This window comes from Cyrtonyx montezumae, unplaced genomic scaffold, assembly GCF_038088225.1.
Source record: "Cyrtonyx montezumae isolate F1298 unplaced genomic scaffold, pur_monq_1.0 scaffold_10, whole genome shotgun sequence".
NCBI lineage: Eukaryota > Metazoa > Chordata > Aves > Galliformes > Odontophoridae > Cyrtonyx > Cyrtonyx montezumae.
Window position 1 is genome coordinate 19,869,125 of NW_027071826.1, and position 20,672 is coordinate 19,889,796.

A 20,672-nucleotide genomic window follows, 5' to 3' on the forward strand; every position below is an offset into this window, starting at 1 on the left:
CATTTCTGTTCAGATGGAGAGAAGCCAGGAAGAAAATACTAACAGCCAACCATAGCAACAGGAGGAAAATTCTTCAAAAATTATGTGGTATGAGGGTCCCTAGTAAACTCTCTCACTTGCTCACTCATTTCCTTTTTTTCATTCATTATCCTTTCACGTTTCCTCAGAAGTAATTCCAGCTCTGCAGGAGCACTCTGCTCCTTCTCCAGAAAAGTTCAGCAGCAAGAGCAGCCTGTGCTTCACCAACAGCACTAACTGCACATCCAATGAAGCAAGTACACTTGCCACAAGTACCCAAATGTTAAGTACATGTGATTGCTGTTTTGATCACTAGGACCTTCCTAGCAGCACCAGCTTTCTGATCCTGTCTTGTAATATGAGAGAGGGGACATGGCCCATCCCAGCTGACAGCTTTGTCTCTGTGTACTGAAACCAGGTGATGAAAGAATGCTCCCCAGACAAGTCTGTACCTGCTCCAGTGGCAGTCAAGATATGGGAGCAGCCACAACCCGCAAGAATAGGAATATGGCCTCACACACATCAAACCCCACTTGGCCCCACACCCAGCCTGGACTTGCTATCCCTGAGCCTGTGTTTGTACCCTCATTATGAAAACCTCTTGTGTCCATAGGTGACTCAGAGATATGAAGCATGTGGACAAGTTGCTCCACCTATAAATGGTCCAAAAGAAGCTGTAAAGCTCCCCAAGCCTTCCTGAGGAAAGAGAAATGACTCCCACAAAAACTAGTTAACTTTTGCTAGGAACCTTACATTCGTATGCAATAAGCGTGCAATAAGCTTCATGACAGAGGCCCCAAGATGCAACAGGAGAAACAAAAACCAGTATCCACTATCAATAAAAGCAAATTAGACAGAAGAGAACAAGACTATTCTCTCAAATTCACCTGCCTGCTAACTTTGCTTTGTGCTGAGATTTACTTTCAAATTACATTCTAGTAAATACCACGGCCCTTCCCTCTCAATTACTCAGGATAAATCAAAGGTCAAACTCTTCAACCTTTTTAGTATGTACTTAAGCACGTTAGTTTTATTGCCCTACTCCTACCAGTTGTTTGGTGGTTTTCTTTTTGCTGGAGTTTGTTTTTGTTGGTGGTGCCAGAAAAATCTGGGAATAAAACTTGCCAACCCAAATGACAGGTTAGAAAGCCAACATTACTTCATTGCAGCACTGGGAGTATGGGCAAACACTCTGACCCAGCATGGATACCTGTGATTCAAAGCACACAGATTTTATACATTTTAACATGGGAACGTTCATACAATTTCTTTGAAGTGCCTGCCTATTTCTGGAATCACTATATATACTGGAATCTAATTCTACAAATGTAGCGTGTTAATTTATTATTCGAGTAAGATGTCACTGGTGACAAAAGGTCACATGTTACACAAGCCAGGTCCCATATATGGTCAGAAACCTATTTACAAAAAAATGGCTGTTGACTAAGTTTTTAATTTGTACTTGGATCTTGGTATGGCATTTATTATCAACCTCAGCAGGGTAGTTTAACTCTTCCACAAAGTTGGAGTGTCAAGACTCTGCTTATTAGGCTGCAGATGTCCTTATTTTATAGGAACAAAAACTTTCCCAAGAGAATAGTTCCGCTGAGACATTTGAATTAATTGCTGAAAGCCCTTAATTTATTGACAGTAAAGACCCAGAATTTACTGACAAGTCTCAGTAGTGATTTTTGTTTGTTTGTTTTGAGGGGAGCTATGACAATAAACAAAATCTCCCAGCCTGCAACATAATGACCACTCTTGCTGCCTTGTCCTTGGTAGCCCCTCAGCAGTGCCAAGAAGCAAAAAAGTTGTACAAAACAGTGTGCAGATTCAGATACTTTTTGGTTTCCTCCTCTGGTGTGATGTTTGCCAGCTCAGACAAGTAATATTAAGCCCTGCAACTAGTCATAGTATTTAGTTTGTCAGGTCCTGGGACAAATGCATTTCCAAACCCTGTCAGGAAATGCACGGTCACATATGCAGTGAGTCTAAACACAGGCAGTTATCAGCTCACCAGCAGCCAGGGTACCGCCCCAGTGAGGCACTCAAGCAGACGCAGCTTTAAGACACAATGTAAACGCTACCGTCTTGAGTTGCGCCTGGAAGCGGCCTGCAGGGCCACCTGTTGTCCAGGCAAAGAGGGGCCAGGACTCCTCGCCTCCCCTTGTGATCCCAGGGCATTGCAGCAACCGACTCTGACCTCCCACATCGCCGCCAGGCGAATTTCAGCCAGGAGCTTTCCCCTCACAGCGCTCACTGACGGCTTCCTTCATCCTTCACGAAGGCCACCGTGACCCGGCCCGAGGCCTGCAACCCCCACGTTCCGAGGGAGCCCATTTCCACGTTATTTCTTTCGCTCTCAACAACGAAAGCGGGCACGGCGCTTACCGGCCGCAGCCGCCCGTCTGCTCCAGCGATCAGGGAACCCAAGCGGAGCAGGCGCCCGCCCCAACGCGCTGAGACTCCGTCCCGCCCTAGCGCCCCCATTGGCTGCCGCCTCACCGCGGCTCTGCTGCTCCCTCCTCTAATTGGACAGAGCCCGCCACCTCGTGACGCCATTGGCTAGCTTATCCCCATTCCTTCGTTCCCGGTTCTGCCTCTGCCACGTGATTGGGCAGCTTTCACCCCCTGGCTCCGCCCCGCTCCGAACTTTCTGCTCTGCGACTGGACGAGCCGCTCTCTTCCCCTCGTTCCTCGCCCTCGGAGCGGCGTGCCGCTCTCTCCATTGGGCCGTGCCAACGGGTCCCGCCCCGTCCCCCTGTGCTCCACAGCACGCCGTTCAGTCGCCGCTCGTCTCTTCCCCGAGTGTGACGTTTGCACCGCCCATTGGGCGAACAAGCGGCTCGCGCTTCCGGTGCGGCGCGGCCGGGCGGGGGCAGCGGAGCGGGCGAGGCGCGGCGGGAGCGTACCCGGCAGCGGCGGGATGGAGCGGCCCGAGCGGGCGGCGGCGGCGCTGGGTGCTCAGCCCCGCGCCAACGGCTGCAGCGGTGCGGCCCACGGAGGGCTCCGCAACGGCTACGTGCGCGGCCTGCCCGCGACCGACACTCAGGTCAGCGCGGCAACAGCGCTCTGCCGCCCGGGCGGGGCCGGCAGCGCTGCGAGGGAGGTGGGGGGGGGAGGATAACGGCGGCTGGGGTGCCTGTCCAGCTGGATGCTGGAGTTCTGTGGCTTTAAACTCGAAGCTCGCTCTCGTGTGACAGGTCTGCGCTTTAGCAGAAAGCAGCGGTTAGTTCCTTAACGTTGCTCTATTGCTACAGGTGTGATGTGTCCTTTGAGCAGGGACTTCCTCCTCAGGGAGGGTGAAGGGTTTTGCATGCTTCTCATCTTGCTGTCTTACTGATGTGTTACTGTGTATTTGTACTTTCAGTTGTTTTCCTGCAACTTTCTGGTTATGTTGTTAGTGGTTCTCCCAAAGGCAGTCCCAGCAATATGGAACTTATTGTGTTGGAGGCCTACACCTGGTACTACTTCTGGAGAAGAGCCTTCCCCCACTGATGTCCTTCGTACTGCACCCTGTTTCCCCCTCCTGTGCTGTCCCTCCAATTCCTTAGGGAAAGTTTGTGCTGTCATGGAGTGAACCAGGCTGAGAGCTGATGCAGGCTAAAGGCACTCTTTGTTTTTTCTTCCGTGACTTTGAGTTTAACCCAGGTCGCTTCCTGCGTTTCCTTTCCCGGTGTGGGCACCCACGGTCTCGCCCTGGCACTCTGGAGGCAATGTCACACTGTTAGGAGTGAACAATCTGGGGAGGTTACAACACCTTTTCTTGTCAGCGGTGCCAGTTTATAGAGGTTTATTGTTGAGGAAGCTGTAGTGCTTTAAATCTTGCTTTGCAAGCACCAGAAACTACTAACTATGAAACCTTAGGTTTAAGTCTTTGTCCTAAGCACAAGTGGTGGTGGTGGTGTTTCCTTTTATTCTTTCCTTCCCCTGGACCACTCCGCACATTTAAAGTAGTTCTGCTTCATAAGTACAGCAAGGGATGGGGTGAGAGAACATTTTCTTCAAGGATTGTGTACAGCTGCGTGTTTGGAAAGCATGAGAGATGGAGCATGTGAATGGAAAAGCTGTTGATGTCAAACTGCAGAAGTTCAGTGTGTTATATGGGAATTCAGTTGTTGACTTGCATATGCAAGTGTGTTTGAATATGTCTTGCAAACCAGGGCCACTTGAGATGATTAATTCTAAAGGGAGAAAGGCTCACCGCAGAGCTGATGATTGTGAGACATCCTAGCAAAAAGCTGAAATGTAGTGATGTTCCTTATGTTCCTTTCTCCAACATCTTACGTCGTCCAGATCCATGACTTTCAAATTGAGAGTCAGTGTTAAAACCTTAACTGAGGCTTGGGACTGTTCAGGGTTACTTACTGTTTACAGCTTTTTCAAATACCATCTGTGCTAGGAGTTTAGAACCACTGAAGTTGTGGAAACATCACAGATTTGGCTATTTGTTTGACTTTTAAAAAATCTTCACTGTTCCATCTCTACATAGGAGGACGTGTTAATGCTTCTCGTGTGTTAAACATATTTGTCTGTGTAGGTAAAGGTTTACATATGTGTATGTACCATGGATAACATATTGAGAATATGCAAGTGACAAGACCAAGTGGAATGCAAAGCAATTGAGTACCAAAAAGGAGGTAGCTTATAAGCGCAGTAGCTGGCTAATAGGATAGAACAGAAAAGTAAAGGATAGTTTGGGGAAAAAGATCCTTTTTCAAGAATGCCTGTTTGATCCCCAAAAGAAATAAGAGGCAAGAAAAGAGGTAAGGTCTAGAGAAAATGTGTTGATGGAAAGAGGAAGGGGAAGGAAAGCCTTTGGTGTAAGGAAGTGTTGCAAGCACTGGTGATTTATCTGGAAAAACCTACAGCTTGTGAGAATATCACTGAGATACATCACGACGCCTTCCTGTAGGGCTTCTTAGGACAGGAAGGCTTTAGGTCTTTTTTTAAGAGTGTAGAAAAATATTAATTGTACCTACAATGTCTGTGCTGTAAGTTACTCAAGTAAGCTTTATTTTTTCAACGTTTTCCTGTATAAAAAAGTTCAGGTTAAAGTGTATTATCTTTACAACACAGATTTCAGGTTGTGCTTACAGCTCTCGCCACAGTGACAGGCTGATATTTAAAATGTAATTTACTCTACTGCCATTCCAACTTGAACAGAAGAGGGTGGAAATGTTCGCTTTAGTTTTTAAATATTACTTTGTCTCCTGCCGGGATCTAAACTGCTAATCCTGTTTCTTGCTAAGAGGAGAAGAAACCTGCTGTCCACTGGAATTATGGGAGCTGACTTTGGCTGCCTTAGAGATAATGAAATATAATCAATGGCTCAGAAAGGAATAATTTGAAAGTAGGATTTCAGCATATAAAGAAAATCATTCTGTTGAAGTACCAAGATAAAGAAAGAGCTGTTATTTTCCTTTCCTACGAAGTCCTGTGTTCAAAGTATTCTGATTCTGCAAACAATTGATCTCTTTAGAGATTCAAATTCAGTGAGTGCAACAATCTCACTGTAAGCTCTTTTGTTAAAACAGGAACAGTAAAAACGGTTGAGGAACCATCTAGCAATTAAAAACCGTGGGAAGTTAGTGAAAAAAGCGAGGTACTCATTTCTGACTCTGTGTACAGTTAGGAGTGTGTGATTAAAATAGACTCATCTTTGAGTGTAGCATTAGTCTACTGCCACACTAAGGGAAGATGAAGGCCTGACATCTCAGAGGGTATTGTCAAGAACTGAGAAAATGAACATAGCTGAGAGAAAGAAAGCAAGTCATGTAAAAGGATAGTGAGATTAACTCTCCAGGTTGTGTGTGATTCTGCTTTTTCTGTTCTTCTGGCCTATTTGAGAGGGTGCTGTGTGGGTTTGGTAGAAGAAATGGTACTGAAGGTCTACCAAAACACTTGTGGGAATAATGAAGGGTGCAAGCAAAATCACTTTTTCTTTCTGTGATACAATCTGAGACTGGAATGTGTTTCTCCAATGCAGTGTCTCTCTCTGAAGCAAACGGCTAATGATTTTTTTTTTTTAGATTGTGTTTGAATAAATAGATTTTTGCTTAGAGATTGGGACGTATTTCTTAAGACGAGATGCCCTTAGTTTCCCTGATGACTTATTGTAATCTATCCACTACGCTGAGTAGAAGTTCGCTAATGTGGTTTTCTGGACTTCTTAATTGAGCTTCTCACATTGGGATGGCTTCTTTTATAATTTTAGATTGATTTTTGTTTAGTTGAGATTATAATTATAATCTCAAACAAGTCTAAACCCTATCTTCCATATTTTGTTTTGTTTTCAAGTTCTTAGTTTCTGTTGTGCTCAGTATCTCCAAGTCATAGGAGCTGGAGCAATACAAAAAGTTTCAAATTAATGGATGATTCTGTGTTTTATCTCCAGATAGTGTATTGTATACATCCTTTAGTAAACAGGGTTTCACATGACTTCCTCAGGAAGGGAAGGAATACTTTGATTAAAGAGAGGAGGATGACTGTGAGAGTTGAATTCCTTTACAACTGTTAGAAGTCCTATATTCTCACAACATTAACATCAGCAGCATAAGCTTTTTACTTGTAAGTTTGGTGTGTATATGCTGAATAGTTTTTGTGGTCCTATGAGCTTACAAGTAATAAGGTTGCACAAACCATCTCATGAGGTGCTTAAAGGTGCAGAAGATTGCTAGATCCATTCTCATTTTATAGATGCTTTTGCAAGAATCAGAGTGAGATTTCTTTGGGAAACTGTACTTAGGAAGAGGAGAACAAATACTGTAAGTTTTTCTCATTACAGCGATGATATAATGATTGTAGTGATATAAATAACTTTTGTTTGAGGTGAATGAACAACCTTCACTTGAGATGAAGGTTAAGATAAAGATTTTTTTAATAACTCTCTATCTGCTTATATTTTACATTAACATAAGATTTGAGTGTGAAATCCTGTTTTTTTTTTTTTTTTGAGCCTGTATGCAAATTTAAAAATTCAAATACTAAACAGCAGACAGAAAAATTGGATAATGAATCTCATGAACTTACTTACAAGGAAGTGAGAATGCATGGAGCACTGTGCCCAGGACTGAACTTTGCATTAAGATACTCTCACGTCTGCATCAGTGTATGAAACCATTGGAGGGCTGACAAGTGGCTGAGGAGACTGAAGCACATGAGGTGTGAGGAGGGGCTGAGGGCTAGATTTCTTAGCCTAAGGAGGAAAAGGCCCAACTAGTTGTTTGGAGGTTGCAGAGATGATGATTCCAGGCTCTTGGAACTATATGGCAATAGGATGAGAAGCAACAGATGTTATTTGAAAGAACAGGAAATGTTGAATAGATATTTTGGATTTTATTTTATTTTTTTCCATGAGAACAGTTAAATACTGGAAGGAGTTCCACAAGAGACTGTAGTCTCTTCTTGGAAGTGTTCAGGTCTAGGTTGAATGTGGCCTTCAAAACCCTGCTGTGCTCAGACCTGCTTGGAACTGGAGATGGATGTGATGGCCACTGAGGATTTCTTCTGACCTGAGTCATTCCGTAATTGTGTAGATAAACTCCCGAACTGCAGAAGTGTGCCCTGGGTTAATAGGTTAAACAGTTATGACTGTTTAATCTTTGAACCCCTATAAAAATGTAGATGTTAGGGTTTTTAGTATGTGTTCTGAGGCTTGTGTCAGACACAAAGACATCTATTGTGTACTGTCTCTAGCTTGGCTTTTTGATTAACTACATGTGTTGCATCAGTAACATAAAACTGAACTGTCTAGAAAATTGGCTGACCTATAAAAGGCTGTGATCTCCTTCAGATGTTTTAACTGACAGAATTATTTCTGAAAAAGCCTATCTGTGTGTGAGGATACTTTCCTAATACCAAATGTAATTATACAAGTCTATAAGTGTTTGTGGAAGGAGTAGCTAGACAACATCTTTCTGGCTAAATGAGTGTTAGAAGCCATCATACTAAATTAGTGATCGTAAGTAACATCAGTGTCAGACTTATCTGAGAATTTCTTTGTCCATACTAGTATAAGAACAAACTCTCAGTTAACATTGATTGGCTTCTCTTAAATCTATGTGTGATACTGAGAAGCCAATTTGAATAAAATATTGAAATTATGTTGAGACTACTGTTTCAAATTTAGCTACTTTGTTCCTTAAGTGGTCTAATACCTTTTTATAAATATATGCAAAATCCTTTTCTGTTAGTGCGACTGTGTGAGTGGTGTCATTTTGTAAGAAGTTTTCCTGTCTTAAATGTACAGCAAAAGCTGTTTTTCTTAAATAAACATCATGCTTTCAAACTCTTGACCAGAAAACTAAAGCTTTGTGTTGATTTTTCTATTGACTTAAGTTTCTGTAGAGGGAGCATAAATTGGGAGCCATGCTGAAGCTGGGGGCAAAACAACCAGCCTTCATTTAAACAGCATTCCTTGAGGAGGAACTGTTCTTACTTGAAAAGTGCAGCCTTCATGACTGCTTACAGTTGAAGAGGCAGGAGCTGAAATATTTTGGAAGTGGTAGGACTTAGTGTTTGTAACAACCTGAGAACCTATGGCTTTGTCTGTTAGTGATCCACTGGACTTGTTCAGTCTTTGAAATACTACGTTGTGAACTGCACACTTAATAGCTGAATGTATTTAAGGCATTTTTTATCAAAATGCTGCATACATCAGTTTGATTGAACATATTAGATTAGGTAACAGATAATAAGATAGTAGATCTAAGATAACAAGAAACTATCAGGGAAAAGGTGTATGCTCAGGGGAGTTCAAATGGTTATATATGTAGCTCAGTACTAACCATGAGCAAAAATAGGCTTATTTGTATCATTCACTCATTTCAAAAAGGACACATTTAAACTGTGAACATGTATGAGGGCTTATTTATACTTCTTGTGTGGATGTGGCAAGTGCGTCTTAGTTGTCAAAGGTGTGCCAAATTTGTTGTCAAATAATATTTGCAGATTCAAATGTATGATAATACATACCAACAAGAAGAAATAATTACATGGGATTGCACCAGGATGATAAAGTCTGTCATGTAAAACAAGTTTACGTCCTGTGATTTTTATTTTTTTTTATTTTTATTTTTTGAAAGATTTAAATATGTCTCAAACCAGCGTCTTCTAATTTTGGTAGTGAATCTTAGTGCTTTTACCATTGCAGCGGGTTGAGATCTGAAGGCTGAAAACAAAGCAGCACAAGAAGAAAGACCAGAGGTTACAGGAAGAAGCTAGCACAGAATAAGTAATAGCTCAGATATAGCTACCTCTGGGAAGTTAGTGCTGTTAGTTAGTGCTGTAGTTTCTTTGGTTCTGATTCTCTTGATTCCTTAGAACAAATGTGACCGCTTTTGAGATGTGTGCCCTGTCATTCTATGTATTCCCTGTATTTGATGGGAATCTTTGACAAAAAAGCAAGCAACTCTGGAAGTAGCTTTGTTTTGTATGTTTAAAAACAGAAGCTTTATGTCTCCTCGTAAATTCTCAGCAGTACTTTTGGTATGTGTCATGAGAAGCTGCTACATTTCGGTAGGAATTTTGCAAAGTTGTCTTCCAGCAACTTTTAAGGTGTTTACATAAAGTCAGCTGGGTTTATCTGGCTTTTGTTTTAATTTGCAGCAAGAAGTAGAGCAGTCTCTTTAATACAGTGTGTTGCGGTTTTCCTAGGCTAGCAATGTAACTACTTACTGTGTTCATCTTTACTGTGCTTCATGTGTTGAGCTTCTGTAGCATCTTTTCTGCCTGAAGTGTATGCTGCTTGTGCAGGATATTTACCTTGGCAGATGTTTTTAATAAACAACATTAAAAGATTAATTGATTAAATCCTGTTTGTACTGTCTGCAGTAGTGTCTATGCATGTTACTTTGATTACACATGGCTTTTGTCTTCTTGCATAGCTTATCTAATGCTTTTGGAGCATTATGTGCTGTCCTGCCCTACCGTCTGAGTTTGGCTTCTGCATGCTCCTTTGTATCCATCTATTCCTACCATGCTGACTTTGATTAGAGGGAGCTCTTAGTCAGACTGGCTGCTGACACAGGTGTAGCAAATACACTGAAAACTCTTTCTCCAATTGACCTTGAGAAATAGGCTTTTCATGAACGGAAAGACAGGTTCAGAATAATGTCTACTTGATGTGTGACCTGTTTTGACTGCTGGCAATAGGAACTTCATACTCAAATCTGTATCTGTTTGCTGGCTTTTTTTTCTTCCCTTTGTAAATCCATGACAGAGTGAGGTATGGTGGTCCTTCTCTGAAGACCTGTCCAAACTGCATTTTTCCCTTACTTACTCTGGTGGAGTTGTCTGTGCATCTGGTAAGACAGTAGAGGTCTTTACTGGTAAAGCATGCAATTTGCCATGTATCTTGTGATTTTATGCTTAGTGGAGTGACTTAAATGAGAATTATGTCTGTATAGGTGACAGTATTCTGTCCCTAACATCAGATGGCCTGTAATTGTGCTAAGGTAACTGAAAGAGATATTGATGCAAGAGTATTATGTGAGAATTTGTTTTGTACTTGCCATTGAAGAATTTGCGTAACCTGAGACAAGAAGAAAAGCCTTTTCTGTGTGAAGCAGGAATCTGGTTCTGGTGGTCCCTGAGCTTAAGGCACTGCAAGATCTGATGCTATCTGTAGGACAGGGTGTTCTTTAAAGCACAGCTTTGCACAGCACTTGGGTAAGAATGTACACTAAGGCTGAAACTCATCACCCACACCTCAGTGTGCTCGCATCCACTATTTGGTCTCCATAAACATTCAGCAAGCATTGTCAATGGGTGCCTTTTTTTTTTTTTTTTTTTTGCATGGAGGAATTCAGTGACAAACCTTTGCTTCACCCACATTTCCATGACAGATCCCATTCTGTCAGGCTACCCCTCTGTTGCCATCTTCAACGGAATATTGTTGGGAAGGTTCAGTCTCATACCACCAACAGCGTCTCTGATGTTGTAGGCCAACAGAATAAAATAGGAGGCATTAATTTCGGAGTAGTCCTTATACTTTGTAGGAAGAGTCAAATCTGAAGTGATTTGGTCTGATTTTGATATGAAGTGACTGCCACAAAGACAGACTTTTCTGGCTGTTGCTGTTTGCTGCTGCTGCAGGTAATTGTTACTGTACTGTTTTATGCAGTGTAGTTTCCCCAACTACAGAATTCAGAATGCCCTTTCTTTGCTTTTTTATTACAAGTAGGGGCATCTCTAAGGACCTGGAAAAAAGGTTTACATGCTGTTTCTGATGAGAACAGAATTATTTTATTTATTCATCAGTAGCTATAGGTGATTAACCTTAATCCCATACTGTTAGGTTGCAACCTTCCATTTCTTCCGGATGAAATCCAGTAACCTGAGAAAGGCATTAGAAGCTTTGATGTGATCCCTGTTTATTATATACTAAGCTGTTTGAGTTGTCACTGCCATCTGTCTGCTCGTCCAGAAATCAGCTACTTATTGACAGCTATAGGTAGTAGATGTTTCGCATGTCCAGAGTAGCTGCTATTCACAGCACGGGCTGTCAGTGTGAGGACACCAAATTCATCTGTAATTCATTAAGTTTTGAAGCCGTAGTAACTTGGGGAACTGCATGATCTCTTACAGATCTGGATGCAGTAGAATTTTATGGTTTCACAAGTTGGAGCCATAATAATAAAGTTAAGAGGCCTTTGGAGTATTAGAGAAGAGAAGGCACTTGTTTTTTGTTTTTTTTCCTTGGCAGTGTTGGCTCATGGGATCTGCTGATTATCATTTACTTCTACCCCTCCCCAGAAAGCTGTTTGTTCTTTTTTGCTGAGATCTCTTAAATGAGTTTGTAGAACAGTGGTGTAAAGATTGTTAGCGTCTAATAAATAACCTTCTGCAAATCGTTGTGTTTCAAGCCTGCATCAGTTCCATGTTGTTGAAGAGATGCTGTGCTAAAAGTCAGGTTAGCTTTCATTGTGCAAGCCAGAGGGTGGTGCAGATGGTTCAAAGTGGGAGTGAGTGGGCAAAGGGAGATGTGTTGGTTGGCACTGTTCCTGAGGAAAGTGTACAGTGAAACTCTGGCCTTGATAAAACTTTTAAGTTGCCTTCATCTTAGCTGTGGTGTGGTAAGCCTGGAGGTTTCGACACGTGTTCAATGTTTTCTAACTTAAGCCACCACTGTAGGCAGTATGTTTTTAAAACTATTTCAGTATTAAACCTTGCCTCCAAGTGCTGCAATTCTGTTATTTACATCTGACATAAGTGCAGCTGTTAAGTTATGTTCCTGCAATGTCTTTATTTTGTTTCCACGCATGTACCAGTTCTCGAGTCTTCACAACCACTGTCACTAAATTGAGAAATTCTGTATTGCTTTGCAAACAGCTGGGTGTGTGTTGGCGAAGGAAAGAGGTAGAAATGTGTACTGGGGAAAGGTACTGTTGAAGTTCATGCTCAGTTATTGACTGCATAGCTGTAGCATGATTGTATTTTATGAAGCAGACTCTTGCTTCTAAAAAAATTAAACTCAAGATCAGGCTTGAAATACAGACTTGCTACAGCATCTGGAATGGTTTTAAAATAAAGCATTGTATGGAAAGCACATGTGCTTTAATTGATTTGTTAGCTGTTACAGAAGTTTCTACAACTGTGGCTTCCCTTATATGATAGTATGGATGCCATAGGAGAATAACCTGTGGTGTTCTGCTGGCCTCCACCCTCCATTAATCATTTGTTGTTATCCTTCTTGGTGTACTTAGGATCATCCTTTCCCCTAGGTGTTGATGTTTCTTTAATTAGAATATCTAGAAGTATAGTCAAATATATTAGGTCTAAACTGAAATTTGAGTACAGTCTGGAGAAATTCAAACATCATCATTGACCCAGCCCTTTGTTCAGTGTGCTGTTATTATTTATATAGTCATTTATTGAAGCTTATCTTGGTTTCCTTCTTGTCTTCCAGCCACTCCCTTGCACATCTGACAACACCCCTCGCAATATGTTTGGAGACCAGAAAGTTACAGAATTGTATACCAATAAGTAGCCTAGTTAAAACTGACATTTTAATGTTGGGTGAGCATTTGCCTTGTTATTGCAAAGATTTTCTGTAATAGTCGTAAATACAGTACATTCACCAAGCTTAAGATGCATGTGTGTTATGCAACTGGTCAAATTCTTATCTTCAGGAGATAGCTTTTAGGTAATGGGATGATGTGTCGTGTGAGCAGAAAGCTCTGCTTTGTTCTGTGTTCTGACATATATGCAGTGTTGAGGCTACGTATACAATGAGTTGTTTGTCTGTGGTGCCATGTCTACCACATGGATGAGTGCAGTGGTTATGTCAGCATCTTTAGGCTTAAGGCTATGGAGAGACACAGAGGATCCTTGTTTTCTTCTAGTAACGTAGGCTTCTAAAGCAGAGTCTCTTTTCAATATTGTCCTGGTCTTTAGATTTTGTAATCCTGAGAATATGTTGTTTATCTTATAGATCTGCTCATTTCTGTTTCTGGATTTTTGTGAATTTTCTATTTGGTTGGGTTTTTATTGCTGTTTTTTCTCTGTAGTAGGTCTTGGAACCCCTCTGCACTTTGCCTTTGGTTATATGAACATCTCGGTGGAAGGAGGAGGCTTTTTCATACAAACCTTGTGTATAGAGACTATAGCATTGGTCATGACTGAGCCTAGCTGGAAGAACTTGGAGTTGGACTAGGGGCAGGCAGAACCAGTTACAAGATCAGAGGGACTACTCAGAAATGCCTGACTGATGTTCCTTGAATGTTTATCTTACAACTGCCTCTTTTTGAATTTTTGCTTTAGATAAATCACATTGTGCACAATGGAGGATTATACAAAAGGCCTTTCAATGAAGCTTTTGAAGAAACACCGATGCTGGTTGCTGTGCTGACCTATGTGGGCTATGGTGTTCTCACTCTCTTCGGGTATCTGCGAGATTTCATGCGGCAGTGGAAGATTGAGAAGTGTCAAAATGCAATAGAAAGAGAAGAACAGAAGGTAAAGATTGGGAAATTTCAACGTGGAAAATTGTGTCTGAGACTAGAGATTTAAGTATTGATTTGAAAGGCAATATTGTTCAAAGTTTTCTGCTGTTTTCCCTGTATCCTAAATGCTCCATGTGTTATGCTAGTACTGTGGTGTGGTTAAACAAAACAATGTTTCTTCGGGTTATTGTTTTTGTGGTGTAGTTATATGGTGTGGTTCACTGGAAACTATATCAACAATTATATCAACGTGTTGAGTGATGTCTCAGCCGTGGAAACAAGGATTTGGGGGGAGAAACACCTCATATGCCAGCACCAGCAGCAAAAGAAATGCTTCTTGAAGGATCTGACTTGAGTTTTGCAGCAGTTATATGCTCTCTGATGCTGCTCTGCTGGTTGGCTGTTTTGATTTGGAAACATGGTATTCATTCTTCCCAGCCTAAGTAGCTGCAAAGAAGAGCTTGCAGTAAGAACTGTGCAAGCTGGATGATTTTAACTTAATATGAGATCCAAAATGGTCATGGATTAGCTATTAAGTAATTTGAGGCACTGACTCACTGTTAGCATTTAAAAAGAATTTTAAAAACCTATAAGTGAGAGCTTGTGTTACCAGGTAAAATGTCTTGCCATCTTCAGCAGTTAGACTAATGTAGATAATCTTAAATCGTTTTAAGTATTTTTAGAGGCCTTTAGTCCCCACTCAAGTTACTGTTAAGGAGCTGCCACTTAAGCTGACAGTTTGTAAGGTATTTCCTGCTAATTCTCAGTGTGAGCTGTCTTAACATAGTGTGAATACCAGTGAGCTTTTTTTCACAAGTCAAAGTGGATTGGCTTACTCTTGCTGACCAGGGTTCTGTTTTTCTCTGTCACTTCGGGGGTCAGATCTGGCTTACAATAGTTCAAGGCAGTTTGTTATTCACTTGCTGGTTTCTGGTTCTCTGATGCCACACAAGCATCTGGAACTGGCTAGCAGAAAATGAGAGTGGGGGGAAGCAGCTCAAGAATATAAACAAATAACTAGGGATAGGAGAGTGAAAGGAGCAAAGACGGAAGATGACTTTATTTAGAGGCAGAATTAGAGGGAGGTTTGTAGCATGCTGTGGTAGATGAGTTAAGATGCAGTAACAATGCCAAAAACTATTTTGTGGTAGCTTCTTTGTATAAGTAGCATGTGGTAGAATTAATAGTAAGGCACGTATTTTCAACAGAACAGAAATATTCTGTCAGGAATCTAATGAGAAATAGGTATCTCATGTTTGTTAACAGTGCAGGAAGCTAAATTTTTACTTCTTCCAAATCTAACTTCTGGAATCCAGAAGTGAAAGTTTTATTCCCTTTCAAAAGTTCCAATATCTGAATGAATACTGCTAGCTAAATCTCTATTTGTAATTTAATGTGTTGTTTAATGTTACTTGAGCTGCTTTGGTTTATATCACCTGAGAATATGGCACCATTGTGTTTTTTTACTTATATGCTAGAAATTGATGCAGAAAGAGCAAACAGCTGCAAAAATGTATCAGTGCTAGATATTAGAAGTTAAGTATTTGTACTCGTGATACTTGAGGATTAAAAAGAGGTAACTGAAAGTGTTGGTTACAATATTTCTGTGAAACACTTGTTCCCTTACCAAGTGGGTAAGGTTCCTGCTTACAGTAACCTTTCTCTGTGGGAGCGGTGATAACTGTAACAGAAGTGCCGACCTCAGGCAGCAGTTCTGATCTGGGCATACCTTATTGATATTAGGCTTTCCATAAAGGCTATCACAGAATACACAAGTGGAGAGTTTGTTAGCAACTGATTATCCCAGTTCAAAACTAAACTGAACCTTAGTTGTGTGGGTTTTTTTATTTTATATATTCTAGCATTGCATCTTCTCCTGAAAGACATTTGTTAAACAAGTAAACTTCCCAGACAGATGAATTGATGCTCCCTGTGTGTAGACCTTGGCTTTCAGGGAGGAGCTGCACATGTTGTGCACAAAGCAAAAGGACAAGATTTCCATAGAAGAAACTAGTGAGATGCAGTTTTATCTAGGCTCTATTTGATGTGTATCCTGTCGTGAATAGGCCAGTGAATATTGAATATGAATGAAAAATAAAGATTCCTGTTTAAAAACGTTTTGGTGTGGAAGAAATGACAGTGCAGTGTACTTCCCTAAATCATGTTTCTGGTGCTTAGGTTGGAACAGCTAATTCTGATGCTGGACAAACAGAAGTGATCACATGAGGTCTAGAACATACAGTACTTGACCTCACATTTTGGTGCTTTGAGCTTTTTTGTCTGCAAATGAACTGATAATAGTGTGTTGCAGTGTATCCAGAGTGGGAGCCAGGTTTTGTTGTGATACAAGGGAGTAGTCAGTGACTTGTTTTGAAACATTTTCTCATTTTCAAATACTTGAATCTCAGCAAATGGCTGATAGCCCAATGATCTTTTAGTGAGGAATTATAGATACCAGTGTGCAGGAAAAGCTTAAAAATCCTGTTTTTTTTAATTTTTTAAAATTATTATTAAATCAGAGAAGCCCTACAATTGCCCTGGACTAGTTTCTAGCAGATTTGTGACCTCTTTATGCATAGTAAATTGCACCTCTTTACATATAGTAGTATTTGTTTCATAAGTCTTAAATTGAGTATTATTTTCTTAGGAATCAATTAAAATGATTAAGTTTAGCTTTCTGAAATAGTTTATAAAATGCTTCGTAGGTGAAGAGCTCAAAGCAGAGGCTTTGAAAGTAACTGTGTGGATGAGCAGTATGAAGACGTTCTGTGTGAACAGAACTAAATTATGTAGTGCAAAGAAATGTTTCATATAGGGCTGAATAAATGTGTCCTGAAGTCATGGAATTGAAGTATGTAGATTTTTTTTCATGGTGTTTCTGAAGATTGTAGTTAATAGCATTGAGTAAGCTTCAGACTGGAATCTGGTATTAAAGAGAAAGAAAAAAAAAAAAAAAGGCGGGGGGGGGGGGTAGGGGGGAGGAGGGAGGTGGGAAGCCTTCAGGTTTTTTGTTTTGGAGAGCACTTTATTGTAGTAGCACAAGTTCTTCCTTAAACTGTCACATAATGTTGTGTTCACCGGAACTAGAAAATGAAAGTGGATGAAGATAATTGGATGAGTAGGATTTCTCATGTGTTTATTTTGGGACTGTCTCTGACATTGGGTAAATATCTTGTAGAAAAAACTACTATTCACTCACCAGTGCTACACAAGGTAAGGACTTAACTAGTAGGGATTACCAGGAAGTAGTCTTTGATGTGTTTTGGCTTCATTTAGAATATATTCATCTAGACTTTTCCTGGAAACCAGTAATTATGTAGCATATCCTGTCAGAAATGTTAGTGGTATGTTTTAAGCTTGGGTGAGTGGAAAGATGAAAAAAAAAAAGTTGTTGGTTACACTGGAATCAGTGTGTGCATACTCAGTTTAACCTGATGCTTGGTTATAACTTTCTTAGTAGCTGTGCTTGTAGTATTTCATAGGCAAAAGGAAAATCACTTATACACTTATCCTGATCTGACTTACCTTCTGACCCCATTGTCAATTTTGTATGTGGAAGCAACATTACAAATGGGGTTGCTAACTCTTTAACATACCTCTATGTACTTGGTAGCTTCTCAATGTCATACATAGTTCTGGTATTTGAAGCCTCCAAGCATTTCTGAAGTTGAATTCCTGTGAGTGAGTATGTTTGGGCTGGTAAAGTGGAGGCTTTTGCTCCATTTTGTCTTAGCATCTGCATGAGTCATTGTAGGCTTGCTGAGAATGTGAAAGTTACCCACAGTTGTTGCTACATGTTTTCTTAACCCACATAGCAATGAGATAGAACCAGTCTTTTTTTCTGCCTTTTAAAGTCCCGATATTTGATTCATTGACCTACCTGATTTCCATTCAGAGTTATTTTTGTATTATTAGGGTATGCATTAGGTGAATTGCAGGTAAGCCTTGTTGGTGCTCGTGGCACCATCTGTTCGCTTAGGTGCAATGCTGTGAAAACTTGGCTCTAAAAGCAACATAATTGCTGCGTTTGCATGTTACCATGTTCCAAGCTAATGGTTACAAAGCTCTTGTTATGACCTTCACTTGTATTACTAATTTACAATATGATGAAATCTTGGATTTACAAGCTGCCTGTGCAAAGGTGCTGCACCCCAAGGGAGAGTTTTATTCTTCCTTTGCTTCAGTCCTTATTGAAATTGCTATACTTTTCAGGCTTCTGGAAGATAACTAGTCCCTACGTTTACACATCTGGCATTGCTTTACTGGTAATGTTCTAGGCTTTTAATGCTTCTTTAGCACTCCTAAAAAGTAAAGCTAGTGTTCTGTACTGGACTTGAGTCCTTTTATCCATAATTTATTCCTTGAATTTCAGTTAACTTTTGAGTCACAGTTGTTTTTTGGGGGGTTTTTCTTTGGTCTTATGATAATCCATAAGGTTTAGAGAACTTCACAATGAAATCTCTTCAGAATTTAGAAGTTATGCTTCTGTCTTGTATGACTGTACTTGCATTATGTCTTGGTGGTGTCAGCCTGTCGTGAGTGATTAGCTTTCTCTCACCAGTTGAGCTTGTTAGTCTTCCTGCTTTGTTACCTTGTGTTTCAAAATAAAACACAATTTATCTGATCAGAAACATGAGGTAAGATTGGACTGTATCAGCCCAGGCATACCTGCTTGAGTTAGAACAATGACTAATTTGCAGCCTCTGTTCCTAGCCTAGAAACTTGGTTAAAGTTTCAGTTGGCTTTCTGGGTCACATATTGTGCTTCAATAACTGCTGCAAAGCCAAGTTCTTATGCAGAATCATTAAGAAAAGATGGGAGTGGTCAAAAATATCTAAGATTATAACTAAACTTGAGTTCAAATCTCTTAAATGTTGGGTTTTTTTTCAATATGCTAGCATTCTGTTTTGTTCTGTTTTTTTGCTTCCTCACTTCCTCCACCCTTATGAAAAATGCAGTAACAGAGGCTCTCAGGGACTTGTCAGTTAATTATTTAGAATCTGTTGCAAATTGGGATCTTAGTGTATTGCTCCAAGTACTGATGTGCTTATCACCACCCATGTAACTTTTCATATATGAAGTAAGCTTTTGAATGTGTCAAGATGTTTTGTTTTTTTCCATTGCAAAAGGGGCCAAGTTCGTTAGTGGTTCAAGCCTGAAACCTACCATCTGCTTGAGACAGATAGCTGAAGGTGAGGCAGGTTAGAGCTGCGTTGCTTCTTCAGAAAACTAATGATTTTCTAGAGCACTACAACATTATTTACTTTGTACCCTATTAATCTCATTTGACAGAAACCTTTCAGAGAAGACATAGCAAATGTGATTGCCAAACAATAGTTGAGTAAAGAAGTATGGAAGAAATAATTACCTTTCAGCACATCTTAACTCTTTAAAATCTTGTTCCAATTGTCTTCCCATGCTGAGGATGGACACAGAATGATGGCTTGGATCGGAAGGGGCCTTAAAGATCATCTAGATCCAACACTCCTGCCATGCAAAGGGTTGATCTCCACTAGTCCAAAGCCCCATCCAGCCTGGCCTTGAACTCCTCTAGAAATGGGGCATCCACAACTTATCTGGGAAACCTGTGCCAGTGCCTCACCATCTTCCGAGTAGAGAAATTTCTCCTAACATCTAATGTAAATCTTCCTTCTTCTAGTTTAAAACCATTCCCCCTTGCCCTGTCACTATCAGACTGCATAAAAAGTTGATCTTTATCTTTCTGTTTATTCCCTGAAGGAGAGATCACTGGCTATATTTTGTTTTTCCGTAATTGAGATGATGAAAATGAGTCTCCCTGTGCCTTTTTGGCATGTCATTATGCACAGGCAAATCAGAAGGGAAAGTAGATGCAGTTATAGCCACCTAGAAGCTGTCTTTCCTGTGCATCTTCAGGTAGGAGGATGTATAAAAAAAAAAGTTAATCTGGATGGTTCGTTTACGCTAAGCTGAAAGTTGTGAAACCATAAAACAAGGAAGGTAAAGAGAATAAGTACTCTACCTTCACTTGGGCATTGCAAGTAGAGACTTGTCAGGACTTATTTGCGTGAATTGTTGTTAAAGAAACTGATATAAATGCTCCCAGTTTTGCTTCAGTGTTAGAAATATTAGGCACTAGTATTTGGTCAGACAGATAATCTGTCTTGTTCTGTCACCTAAAATAAAATGTCTCTCCATATTTTCATTTATGTTGTGAAAAACAGGAAGAAATATGATAAAGGTAAGAGCCAGCATCACAAAACCTACATTTTCCTTTTGTAGAGTTTCACAAAGGCTTGTTTTTGGAACAGCAGCAAATGAATTATGTATTCTTATCACCACTGAATGTCAAACTTCCTTTTAATTTAATAGTAGTAATGGAATCTCATGACTTCCAAGCATTTTAAGTAGGCAAGAAAAACATCTTCTTGAGTGCTCAGATGTCCTTGCTCTCACACTTAGTTTGACATTCTTGTGTCACTTAGTTTTCCTGAAAAATGTTCAAGGGAAGCTAGAATTCAGGAAACTCTTATGCACAGAAATCCTGTGGGACTTAAGTCATGATAAGCTGCCTTAGAGGTGCCAGAACGTAGTTTAATTGTTTGACTTCTGAATAAAAAGATGTGCTAAGTTCCAACAATAAGCTCTGTAGTAATAGTAATGCTGCTTTATTACATGCAGTTCTTACATACAGAAAATACGGCGGAGTATCTCAACTTTCTCAGTGCT

At 40.4% G+C, this 20,672-nt stretch overlaps 1 protein-coding gene across 2 annotated transcripts in view; it reads left to right on the forward strand.

Moving 5' to 3' along the window:
* The first annotated feature begins 2,925 nt into the window (after positions 1-2,925).
* SPTLC2 (serine palmitoyltransferase long chain base subunit 2) overlaps positions 2,926-20,672 on the forward strand; it is a 64,530-nt gene continuing 46,783 nt past the window's right edge. Inside the window, exons 1-2 of one of the 2 annotated variants that reach the window (XM_065752102.1) lie at positions 2,926-3,070; positions 13,783-13,977. In XM_065752102.1, the coding sequence (XP_065608174.1) occupies positions 2,945-3,070; positions 13,783-13,977 (321 nt within the window). In that variant the 5' untranslated portion in view covers positions 2,926-2,944. Of the gene's footprint in view, positions 3,071-7,092; positions 7,183-13,782; positions 13,978-20,672 lie in introns of those variants that run through there. The other variant, XM_065752111.1, reaches the window with a different exon arrangement.